The sequence below is a fragment of the Aulonocara stuartgranti genome, assembly GCF_965226115.1.
Source record: "Aulonocara stuartgranti genome assembly, chromosome: 7".
NCBI classification, from domain to species: Eukaryota; Metazoa; Chordata; class Actinopteri; order Cichliformes; family Cichlidae; genus Aulonocara; species Aulonocara stuartgranti.
In genome coordinates, this window is record NC_138945.1 from 13,661,264 (window position 1) to 13,673,827 (window position 12,564).

The 12,564-nt window shown below is 38.4% G+C and overlaps 2 protein-coding genes across 7 annotated transcripts in view; both read left to right on the forward strand.

The window, feature by feature from the left end:
• sbno1 (strawberry notch homolog 1) overlaps positions 1–5,655 on the forward strand; it is a 31,822-nt gene extending 26,167 nt beyond the window's left edge. The window contains exons 1-4 of one of the 5 annotated variants that reach the window (XM_082539125.1): positions 129–490; positions 4,040–4,164; positions 4,752–4,878; positions 4,965–5,655. In XM_082539125.1, coding sequence (XP_082395251.1) covers positions 463–490; positions 4,040–4,164; positions 4,752–4,878; positions 4,965–5,032 — 348 coding nt within the window. In that variant the 5' untranslated portion in view covers positions 129–462 and the 3' untranslated portion in view covers positions 5,033–5,655. Of the gene's footprint in view, positions 1–128; positions 491–657; positions 1,062–4,039; positions 4,165–4,751; positions 4,879–4,964 lie in introns of those variants that run through there. The other 4 variants (XM_082539126.1, XM_082539123.1, XM_082539124.1 and 1 more) reach the window with 4 other exon arrangements.
• Positions 5,656–7,483: 1,828 nt separating this feature from the next.
• The window catches only part of mphosph9 (M-phase phosphoprotein 9), a 34,079-nt gene continuing 28,998 nt past the window's right edge, over positions 7,484–12,564 (forward strand). For both annotated transcript variants that reach the window (XM_082539435.1, XM_082539436.1), the window contains exons 1-3: positions 7,484–7,602; positions 8,373–8,644; positions 9,776–9,923. In XM_082539435.1, the coding sequence (XP_082395561.1) occupies positions 8,409–8,644; positions 9,776–9,923 (384 nt within the window). In that variant the 5' untranslated portion in view covers positions 7,484–7,602; positions 8,373–8,408. The remainder of the gene's footprint in view (positions 7,603–8,372; positions 8,645–9,775; positions 9,924–12,564) is intronic.

Genomic DNA, 12,564 nt, shown 5'->3' on the forward strand with positions numbered 1-12,564 from the left:
CAGACTAATTATTTTTTTGTAAAATAATAATTTAAAAAAATCCATAAAAACTGCTGTCTTCTAAACCTCAAGCTTTATATGGTGGTTTTATTGATGAGCTCCCGCTGCTTGCATTGCGCCAAGATTGCAATTACCAAAATTAGGAACGTTTATTTTGAAATGATTTAACGCTAAACAGTTCATTTTTCACCCTGTTATGTGCGCCTTCGTTTTTTGGGGGGAGTGGGGGGGCAGAGTGGGCAGGGGTCCGGGTCATGACCCTGAGAGCCACGATTGGACCACACTTTTGCCTTTGTGTGTCCAACCATGTGGCCAAGAGTACTGATGGGACATGAAGAACTGAAATGACTCCTGAGCACATTTTTGAAAAACTGAAGATAACCAAGTCTCCGAAATAAGAGCGCCTGCTTCCAACTCCAGTTACTTTTCTTTTTAGGTAAAAGCAGACTGCTATCAGTAGTAATGGATACGACCCCTCAGACAAAGACAGGTACGCTGGTTTTCTTTCATACTTTATCTTAAAAAAAAAAAGAAAAAAATATATATATTAAAAAAAATGAGTGAGTATAAAGTTTAACCTCAAATACATGTATCCACGTCTGGTTGCCTATTCTACTTTAAAAGTCTAGTTTCTCCTTCATAATGTTGTGTAAAAAATTACGTTTAAAACATCTAAACACATATCACGTTTAAACACTTTTTGTTAAAAAAAAAAAGTATTTTAAAAGTGTCGTTAAAGTAAACTCGGGATAAAGGTTGGCAAATGTGCTTAAAATGCGTGTTAAAGCGTGCGCGAATTTGGTCGCTTTGTGGTGAAATGTGCTTCTTTTAACCGTTTTCTTGATAATCCGCAGTGGATAGTAGCAATGTTAAAAAGCACAGTGGGTGTCAATATAAAGTGACGGCCATATTTGCCGGTGCCGCTGTTGTAAACAAAAAGTGAGAGACAGACGCTTCACTGAATTTCGGGTCATTTTTATTTCTTTAATTTACAATGTCTTTGGGAATGTCTTACAAACCCAATGTCCATCAGCACATTCCGGGAACTTCTGGGAACCAGGGTAAGGAAAAAACGGCGGAGAAAATCAAAGTATCCGTCTGTTAAATCGAGTGTTAAATTCGGGGTCTCGGAGAATACCTGGAGAAAGACCGTGTCTGTAGTTTTTGTCCAGTTATATATATAGGGTCAGATCCTGGGAGCTAGGCTAATTCATATCCGCCATTATTACTAATGTAAAAGAGCGCCATCCGCGATACAAGTCGGCGGAGAAACACGGTGGGGATGTGAAAGGAGTCGGCGGCGGTTCCTACAGTGTCGATATCCGTCGTCCGGGGTCGCGGTCCCGCCGGGTGGGTGCCGTTACACGGTGACAAAAATGTATCACTTATGTCTTCTTGAGCCAGCCTTGTTCCGTTTCCTCCATGATGCTCCTCGGTCGGAGCTGCCGATTGATCTGCCTCGAATTTTTTTTATGTCTCTTCGAGGACATCTCGTGTTGGAGGTTGAATATTACAAGCGAACAAAGCGACAGGGGAGCGGTGATTATGGAGGTGCATGTGCGTGGATGGAAGTGTTCAGATCCCCCAGTTTCTTTATGTTACCAGCCAAAACGTAAAACAATACAAAAAATCAATCTGCTCAAAGTAAAGGTATGTGTTATATAGAGAAATGTATGGAAGAGTAGTGGGAAGAGTTAAGAATTAAAAGAAAGAAGGAGAAGGAAAAAATAACAATAGGAATTGTCGTTCCAATTCAAGCTAATGGTTGTGTACAGATTGCTATGTGGGTATTTGGTAAAATTGTAATTCAAAAATTCTATTAGTAACAAGTGAAATAATTTCTATTTTTAGCACATGAATAAAGTGCAAAAAAATGATTTCCCCCCCCCCTAACAGACATTCTCTTATGAGATTGTTAATATTGATATTTCAGTGCTTTTGCAACATTTTACCCATTTTACTTCTACTTGCTTTACTTTAGTCCAGAGGTAATGAGTCCAGATAAAGGTTGCCAGATACATCTAAAGGTCAATCCTCCTAAATTTCATCACCTCTCCATTTTCATAAGACTCTTGGCATACCAAAGATGATATCACCTATGTCCAACAACAATTTTTAAGTAGTTTTTATGGCTTCATAAGCTGCTGATTAGCTTTATCTTTAATAGGACTGACAATTTTTTTTAGTAGGTTTATATTAATCTACTGTACTGTAGTCTTAAACCACCCCTCATTTCTTTATATTTTGCTAGGGAAATGGGAAATGGATGTAGAGATTTATTGAATCATGTGCAAACATACATGGGAATACAGTATATAATGCAAAAAGAGAGTTTATATAATTCCAACAATCTCGAAAGTTGAAGCTTTGTTCTTCAACACAGCCTTAACTCTCATAGGAACTAGGAACATAGGAACACTGCTTCAGAGTAAGGGGAGGTCAGACTGACTGTGTTCCAGTAAATGTTTTTGTATCCAGGTATGCTAGAGCATACCTGGATACAAAAACATTTCCCAAACATACTTACTCCAGTATGTTTGGGAACATTATCATGGTGAAAAATGAAACGCTTGCATAGTGGATCAAAATCTGATTGTACTTTTCTCCGTTCACAATCCATTAATTTTGACAAGAGCCCCAACATCACTGGCTAAAGTGCATCCCCAAACCATGACAGAGCTTTCATCCTGTTTTATAGATGGCTGTAGTGCTCTCCTGACCTTCTCGGTACACAAACTAAAAATTTGAACGCCCTGTTGCTGGTGATTTTCAGCCCAGTTCTTGTGTAACTTGGCATACTTGAGCCTTTTTCCCCAGTTTCCCTTCCTTAAGAACAGCTTCTTGACAGCTACGCTTCAGCTGAGCCTGTTTCTGATGAGGCTTTGGTGAATAGTAGGTGGATCACCTGAAGGGCCAGATGCATCTCTCCTGTGACAGATTTTTTTTCTCCTTTTTCTTAAACATATGACATTCAGATAAGATAACCCAGGACTAAAGATAGCTCTTTAGGCCTTTGCTCCTCTTTTGTCCTCCAAGTTCTCCATATTGGTGTAAATATACTCTATTATACCTGACAAACTGTGTTATTGTTGGCATTTTTCATAGTCATCTAAAGATGTTTACTTCTGCAGCAGGCTGCTGGTAAAAAAGCGCCTCAAGACAGAATTTAAATTGGTTCTTTGCTAAGTCCTCTGTCATGTAGTAACAAAACTCCTTGATAATCTAAGTTTTGTGCCTTTTTTCAAGCTTGAGTGATTCATAGATCAGTGTTAGGTGGCTTTACAAAGAAAAAGAACATTCCTTTGAAGGTGATCAGGTACAAGGACTGGACTGAACTTTAAACAACCTTCATTGTTCAAGATGACTTTCAAAAATGATAAAGTCTGTCTTCTTGGAAGAAAAGTATAAAGATTCACTGGTATACTCATCTCTTTTCTTCATGTCTGAGGTCACTAAATGGGTGGTTTGATAAAGGTTTTGAGTGTGATGACAGTAACAAGCACTGCTGCTGCTGAAACTAGAAAATCACTTCACCCCGCCTGGGCTCACTTTCTTGCGGCGTTGTACTTTTAATGTTTTCTGTGTATGTGTGTTTGTGTGTTTGTGTGTGTGTGTGTGTGTGTCAGAGAGGAGATACTACACCTGTGAGAAGAATAATTGCTGCTTGTGGTGAATGCTGTAGTATATTTAATTCGCACACATGTTCCTAAAAACCTTTTACAGTATATGCATCTTTTCTTTAACTGTAATGTGAAACATATGCACTGTCAAGCCCTGCACCATCAGCATCACCTCCCTGCTGTTTCCCACACCACAAACACTGAAGAGCTTCCTTTGTGAAACTGCTGACTATAAGAAAAAAAAAAGCCTGCTTTACTGCTCTGATAATACAATTTCCATTAAAAAAAATATCTTTAATGGCAAACAGTTTCTATTTGTAGTGCCTTTTACCTTACAGGTTCTCTAAAGTGCTTTAAAAGTTGAGCAGTTGGTTGGTTTCGAATATATTTGATTTGTCTGTCTATTTTGATTTTGACAGGAGTTGTTTTTGAATTGTCCACAGTTGCAAACCTTCAGTCTCCCTCAGCAGCTAACCTGGCCACGCTGCAGTCCTACAGGCCCCTTCTGAGTGACTACGGACCTCCTTCTCTGGGATTTTCACAGGTAACTACTAAACTCACTGCATACCCCAGCTCGTAAAGGCAAAACCAAACAAACATACTTTTCCAGTTTTTACATTTCCTTCATTGCCATGGAAGATACAAGATTGTTGTTTGTTGAGTTTTATTTGTGCAAAACTGGAGAACATTGGCCTAATTACTTCATATTCATATCAACTTTACAGTCCAGGTTTCAACATAAGTCATATTTGTATATTAAAATTGCATTTACAGTCCGTCAAACCACCCATATGATGAAAAGCAGTGTTTTTACCTGTTTATATCCAGTGGTGGTCTTTTACACAGCAGCAGCACAACTGAATCAAGAAGTGGTGATTCCTTAGAGATTTTAAGCAGGGCTGCTTATGTCACTCTTATAGTGACATGAAATACCTCTGTGTCTGCTGTAGTGTTGGGACATTATGAAGGTCAATTTTAGACACTACTCTCCACCCCGGACTCCACAGGTCCTAATTTTTGGTATCAAACTGTACCAAGTATCAAACTGTACTGTGTTGATAAGGCTCCATTTTGCATATCAGAAACCAGTTTAAATGTATTGAACCTGACTGATTTTTGCTTTAACTTCAGGGCTCTACTGGCAGCCAAGTGCCTCAGAACAAATATGCAGAGCTGCTGGCCATCATTGAAGAGCTCGGAAAGGAGATCAGACCCACATACGCTGGAAGTAAGAGTGCAATGGAGCGACTGAAAAGAGGTAACCTTGATATGCAGAGCAATACAAAAGCAGCATGCAAGCATTAACATTTCTCAGACTAAATGTGTATTTGTTTTTCTTCAAAGGAATAATCCATGCCAGGGGGCTGGTGCGTGAATGCTTGGCTGAGACTGAGAGGAATGCAAGGTCCTAGCTAAAAACGCCCATTCCTCCCTGCAAGAACTACCTTTCATGAGGAGAAAAAATAACTTGCATGGCGTTTCCTTTGCAAGGAGGAAGTAAATGAACAAAGGATGGAACAGCAAGCTCCTCGAGAGAGAGAGAGAAAAAAAAAGAAATACAGTAATGCAATTTGTGACTCCTGAGAGCTCTGGAGGATAATTTCAATCATGTGTGGGTTACTGGAACTAAAATGAGAGATATCATGTGTTTGTTTGTTTGTTTGTTTTTTTGTTTTTTTTTATGCCCCATTTTTTTGGATCATAGTTTTGACTTCATATTTAAAGCATTGGTTTATGCATGCAAATGGGCCCATAGGTTAATTGTAGACACTGCATGGAGTATACAGGTGTAGATGGGGAGGACTTTTTCTTTGAATTTTTTTTAAACTTTGGGTTTTTTTTGGTAGTGGTTGGTCTGATTTTCAGACCCCTTTAACACCTAGCTAAGTAAGGGAGGGACAGAGACGTGCCAAATGCATCGGTTGATTCGTGTTGAGGTTGGTTTTGGTATTAAAGGGAGGGAAAAAAAGGAAAATGCTGTTAACTTGCATCTTTGTATGTATTTATTACTCAGTGTAATAAATTGTATTTTCAATATAGTTGTCAACATGATTCATTGTATGTATTCAAAGTACATTACTTTTTCCCATGTACACATGGTTCAAGAGACTACTGGTATATTGTACTATCCATCCATCCATCCATTCGCTTCCGCTTGTCCTTTTCAGGGTCGCGGGGGGTGCTGGAGCCTATCCCAGCTGTCACAGGGCGAGAGGCGGGGTACACCCTGGACAGGTCGCCAGTCTGTCGCAGGGCTAACACATAGAGACAGACAACCATTCACTCCCACATTCACACCTATGGGCAATTTAGATTGATCAATTAACCTATCCCCACTATTGTACTATCCATCCATCCATCCATTCGCTTCCGCTTATCCTTTTCAGGGTCGCAGGGGGCGCTGGAGCCTATCCCAGCTAACTATTGTACTAGTTATAGCTAATTATAGAAGGCAATGATTGTCTGTCAATTAATTAAATTTGACCTACTAATAAATCAGCACCTACCTATAATGACACATCTCTTTGGATGAATGGATGATGGATCAGTAAACCATTTTGGTCCAGGTTGAAATATATCAACAGTTGGTTAGTTTGCCATGATGATGGACATAACCATCATGATATAACACATTGTAATACTATTAAAAGCTAGATGAAAGTAGGCTGAATCAGAAAGTCAACTGCACCGAGTGCTCATGTGGTGGTGACCTGCCAATCACAAGGTAGGTTGTACGCCTGCCTGAGTTCTATAGACTTATCCATGCCAAAAGGGAGAAAATATTTCTCTCAAACATTTAACAGTTATTAACAATTAATCTGCTATTCACTGAGCATTAATTGACAAATATTTTGATGACAAAGTGCTTCTGAGACCTGATGAGTTACTTCTGTATGACAATAAATCAGCCCCCGCTAACATATCCCAGCTTTATCTTTAAGCAGTATTTTTCATATTCTCTAAGGCCTCTAATATATAAAATGGATTCTTGTGTGACATATTTTGTGTTCACAGATATTGTGAAATACCCATAATTAAGAAACCTGCAAATTAATGCCAAGCCAAATGGGAGATGCAAGATCTGAAATCAAAATAGAACATCTGACTCATTGTGACAGTGGACATGGGGTTCCTCCACATGTTTGAATAATCAAAATGCAACCAAACAAACAAATAAGTAAAAAATTTCAAATACATTTCAAAAATGAGAATGTGATGAATGGATTCATATACTTTTTGAAACTTTTTACTCTGGTTGTTCCACAAACACACAATATGGTTTGGTGTACAGGTCTGACTGTCTTGAAACCAAATTATATTATATGCAATTGTATATACTGTAGTCACTGTTTTACATTCAAAAGTACTTTAAAAAGGAGCCACTCTCCTGAGTAAAATGTGTTTTGTTTGACTACTATATAAGTTGCTAGTATCCTTGAAACAATACTAACAAAACTATATTTAAAAAACGATACAATCAAAGATGCAGTTTAGCAACGATGGAAATCATGCATCGTTGCTAAACTATTTTATTTTACACCACAAATGAGAAATGTCTAATATGAAACCCATCACACACTAGTTCAAGAATCGAGCAAACTGACGTTAAAACACAACAAGGCGTATAAAATCAGAAACTCTTCATGACTTTAGTTATCTGGCTTAAAAGCCACACTTTAAGTCAAATAAACATTTGTCTTTATCCCGTTATTGATAATTTACAATCCTCATGCTTTTGGTTTATCTACGGTCCCAACAGATGCGTACGCCTCTGTCCCCCACATAACCAATAGAAACACTGAGTGAAAGTAACGACCAATCACAGCTCTGTATTTCAGATAATATTTTGACCAATAGCAATGTGGGCTGTGAACGCTACAGCAGCCAACGACCACTGCAGTGCAGTAGCCAACCAGCAACCAGCTAGCCAGCTTGACTACTCACAGAGAAATATGGATGAAATAATGATACAAGTTAACGGGTAGGTTAAATGTTTATTATATGTAGCCAATCAGCGCGACACAGTTTTCTGTTTTATATCATTTATTATATACCCGCGTGCGCTATCGTTTCACCCGCGCTCTCCTGCGTGCCTACGCTGTGCTTACAAACCTGTCATAAACCAACTTAGCCAAACTGAGCTAGCTAGCTAACCATTTTGAACTGCTAGTCAGAGGTAGTTACTGTGCTAGCTTGGTAACTTAGCCTGACTGACCCAGGCTCCCGTGGAGTTTATAGGCAACTTCAACTGTCTGCAGCATCCGTTGCGCTGGCCGACACCATAGAACAGCTAATGTAGCTTCTTACTAAATGAACCAGCCCACCGCTTGTGGAGCTCTATCTCTGTTGATTTTCTTGTTGTTGGCTAAGTTAATTAGGTGTCCAATCAAAGCTGCCCATGTTGGACGAGCTCTCACATACAGCAAACACAGGTCATGACAGACAGACTGACAGAAGAGGCTAAAGCAAGAACAATTACATATTATCTTAAAAATCTGCGTATTGTGCACGGCTTTTGTTTATGTCTTATTTATGTTGCTTATATTTATGTCAGTTACTGAATGTTGATAGTAGATCTAAGATCAAAACTAAGAGTTGATTTGGTGTCTTTTCTTGGCTTTTACATGTATTATACATTAACGTATTAATGCATTGTCGTGTTCACAGTTCAGCAGCACTTCCTGTTGTTGAAGCTGGAAATACAAGAAGTGTGATTAACAGAACTCTGAACTTTTCTCCTTTGGTCCCTAGCTGTCAGAGTGACTTCCTCTGCATGGGCCCATAAAAATGTCCACAGATGACAGTATCTCAGAGGATGTGTCCAGCTCAGGGGCTTTGAGCCATTGCCATGTCAGTGCTGATGGGGATGTGGGCAAGGAGAGCGAAAACTCGCTGGTGTCTTCTGAGGGGACATCAGCCTCAGGACTGGCTGTCTCTGAGGGGAGACGCACAACCTCCCAAACAACAGGAGGCACTGTGGAGTGCAGGCCCATGGACATCACACCAGCATGCAACAAGATCAGGTACCGTAACTCTTAAGTTCCTTACTGTATGAGGAAGTGTCTGCATAAAAAAAAGAAACACTTGCCCCTTTTAAAATATTAAATATTTGAATAGTTTTTTTCCTAATGCAGGTGTGTTGTTGCAGTTTTTTTTAAATTTAAATGCTTAAAAGGAAATTGATTTACATTTACTACCTATTTATGCAGAATAGTTTCTCCATTATTGTGACAGCTCTCTTTAAATGCTTGTGGAAATTTGAACATATGTAGGAGTGTTGAATATGAAGATGCATTGACTGCAATTTTCTGTGTCAATTTTGATTTATGGTCTTTTAAAACTCCTGTTACAGTTTTTTTTTCTTTCTAAGAACTACAATTGACTGCATACATGATTATTTCTCAGATTTCAATGGAATGGAAAATTGAATAGGTGCTGATATTACTCTGTTGTGTTCAGTGGCCTTTTTTGTGTTGTGTTTGGAAAACCTCTGAACAGATTGAGTTTAGACATGTACAGACAAAGCTATCTTTAAGCAGTATTCTATCAAAAGTAGTAGAGCACGTGGATTACTGGATCTTTCAAGTAGATACTATACATACAGTATACATATTGGGTGGTATTTATTTATAGTTACACATATAGAGTGTTAAACTGGAAGAGGAAGTATAGGGCTATTTTGTTAATTTCCACCAAAACATTTCAAAGACTAAAGATAACTTCCAGTGCTTGACACTGCCTGCTGCTCAGCTGTGACGTTACTCTGCTGCATGTACTGCAGACAAATGTGTCAGAGCTATTCTTCAAGATAAACACTGTTTTTAAATATACAGATGGATATTCTTCTGCCTTATGTTGCATAAAAATATTTTTAATATTGGCGCATGTTGAACAAAATATCAGACACTGAAAAGTCTGTGATAGGCCAATATCTGCTGCAGATATTGGCTGAACTAAGAAGTAGAGATCTTTTTTGACTTTTATTTTATTTAGTTGTCTCTAAAATACTGCTCAGCTATAATAATAATAATAATAATAATAATAATGCCAGACAGTATAAAATAATACTGCCTGGAGAAACATATCTAATATATTCTAATCTAATATTTTAATATTTGATACAATATTTTAACAATATCCAATTTGTTTTACAGGAGCCTATGTCTGAGCACAGATGAAGCCTTTGAACAAGGGAAGACCCTACCATTCATCAATCCAAGCTCCCTGGAGACCCTTAGGGCCCTGGTCCAGGAGATCCAGAGCAGTGGGGAGACAGACCCTGAGATCTGGAAGGACTGCGAGGTAGGAAAATACCCATTGAGACTGGAAGACAATAGGTCTTGTAGAAAGGCTGATGATGAAGTGTTTGCTGCTGTAGCAGTTTGTTCTTGTGCACTGTATTTGGCTGCTGGTAGCCTCAGTTCAGACTTGTCACATGTATTTTTTGATCAAATCACACCTGACAGTAAGATAGATGCACACATACACATTTACAGACCCCAACACCCACACAGCTGATCTTTTCAGACACAGGATGTGATTTGCAGAGAACAGACAACTGTGATGCTCTACAATGTGAAGGCACTTTATGGCACAGTTCATCAAGCTTGAAGGCTTTCAGTTTGTACACCTGGGTATAACACACTCTGTTCTCAATCTTTAATTACTGTATGGGTAGGTCACAGGAAAATTAAATTCTTCCTATGTCTTCTTTCTCTCTAATGGAAGTTTGTACCATAATTGTTGTACACAGCTGGGTTCTCTGGCACCTTCATAAATACACATAGTATTGCAGTCCTTTAGTGTACATGGAACTATTTTCTTTTGTGTTCTCAACTCTACTCAATTCAGATTTACTTATAAAGAGCATTGTTTGTCTCTGTGTAAGTTAACCCGCCCTCATGTGTTTCATGCTGCTCTGGATTCATTTTGCCTTTGTGGATATTATATTCTTTGGACTGCTTAAACAACCCTATTAAAAATGTATTTTGAGTTTAACCCTTGGCTGTTTTGGTGTTCTGCATTTGGGTCAGTATTCTGCGATTCATGGGAGTGGGACCTGGAAAGGGAGCAGGTTTGTAGGAGGTTGGTGATGTAAGAAGGGGTCAAACCATGAAGGGCTCTATTGACAAAGAGAAGGATCTTGAAATCAATGAAATCAATTCAAAATTTTTCAGGAAATCAAGAAACTAAAACGGGTATAATATGATGTCTTTTTTGAGTCCGTGTGAGGATCCTAGCAACAGCATTTTCGATAAACTGAAGGTGGGACAGAGAGGACTGAGACAATTGTAAAGTGAATTGCAGTAGTTGAGTGGGAAGAAATGAGGGCATGAGTAACAATCTCCAGATCTTTCACATACAGAAAAGGCTTAATTTTTGATATGGAACAGAGATTAAAAAACCAAAACAAAGACGTTTTTAACCACTGAGGTAATTTGCTTGTCAAACTTAATCAGAAAGTGGGCTTCTCATTGGGGTTGAGGCAGAGGTGCAGCTGAATAGTGTCAGTATGAGAATGAATAGAGATTGTGTTTACTCATGATTTGTCCCAGAGTAAGCAAAACTGGGAGACCAGAATAAGCCCTAAAATGGAATCCTGAAATACCCTACAATAAGGTGCAGCTGATGTAGAAGAATTGTTTTCATTTTATACTTTTTAAAGATGTTGTTTTTCTGTATGCAAGGAATAAGTTGCTGAAGAATTTTGGTAGTGGTTGTTTGTAGAGGTTGGTAATTATTAGGTAATTTGGAGTCTAAGTTGTACTTTCTCAGCAAGGGCTAGATTACCTGCTTCAAGAGAGATGGAACGGTACCAGTAGATTTAGAAGTGTTGATAATGGAGAGGGTGCTTGGATCAAATACATCTTTCAGAAGAGTGAAAGGCACAGTAACTAGAGAGCAAGTTGTAGATTTCAATGAGAAATCTCTGTCTTTGTAAGAGCGGGTAGTGTAATCTGTTTAAAACAGTCTATTTGAGAGAGTCAGTTAAAATGTGAAAGGGGTGGGAATGCTATTAGTCTCAACTTTACTAGTAAAGAATTGTCAAAATTATTCACATTTTAAGAGTTGATGGGAGAAAACATACATTGAGCAATCATCAATCATTGAGCCAGGACAACTGTTTAAGTCCAGACTTTCTCAATTTATACAGAGCAGCAGTATCCATAATTGAGGAACAAGTGCTTTTGAATAAGTTAGTAAAATCTTCATGGCTGAGATAGAGCAGGGAAGCTGCTATGGACCAAGCATCTGTTGCAGCTTTGAAGGACTCAACAAAATAGTTAGCAGTGGAAGAATTGATATAATGTGATTGGTGAAAAGGTAGATGCTGTGTGGCAGGGGGAAGAAGGAGCAGCATATCAAAAAGGATAATATAGAATTCTAATGAAAAAGCATCAGTTATATCCAGATTACAAATTGAAATGCCAAAAGACAAATCTAGGTCTAATATATGGTCCGGTCTCGGAGTGGGTGCAGTAGTGAGCCAAGTGAGATTAAAAGAATGAAGGAGGTGTATATTAAAATGTATAGTTTCATGCATCGGTTTAAACACTCGACTCCAGCTACATGACGCGCAGCTGGAAACACTTCCCGCAAGACGAGCTGCCCGAGATTCACAGAATTTACAGAAAATGTTACATTTTTGTGATTTATATCGTTGTCAGGACGATAGAATTCTTATATCAGGATATGACATTTTGGTCATATCGCACAGCCCTACATGGAAGCATCTGTTTGAAAAGACATATTTAAGGAGAGGGAATTTATGTTTCATATGGGTTTTCTTTGTTTTAAATAAAAAATTAAAACTTGAAAAAGTTAACTTATACATTTTCTTTCATGGAGAAATCTAAAATTAATTAATTAATAAAATCTCAGAAATAACTGATGGACTGTGGTTTCAGTGCCCATATCTAATTGTGTACGTTGTATACTAAAC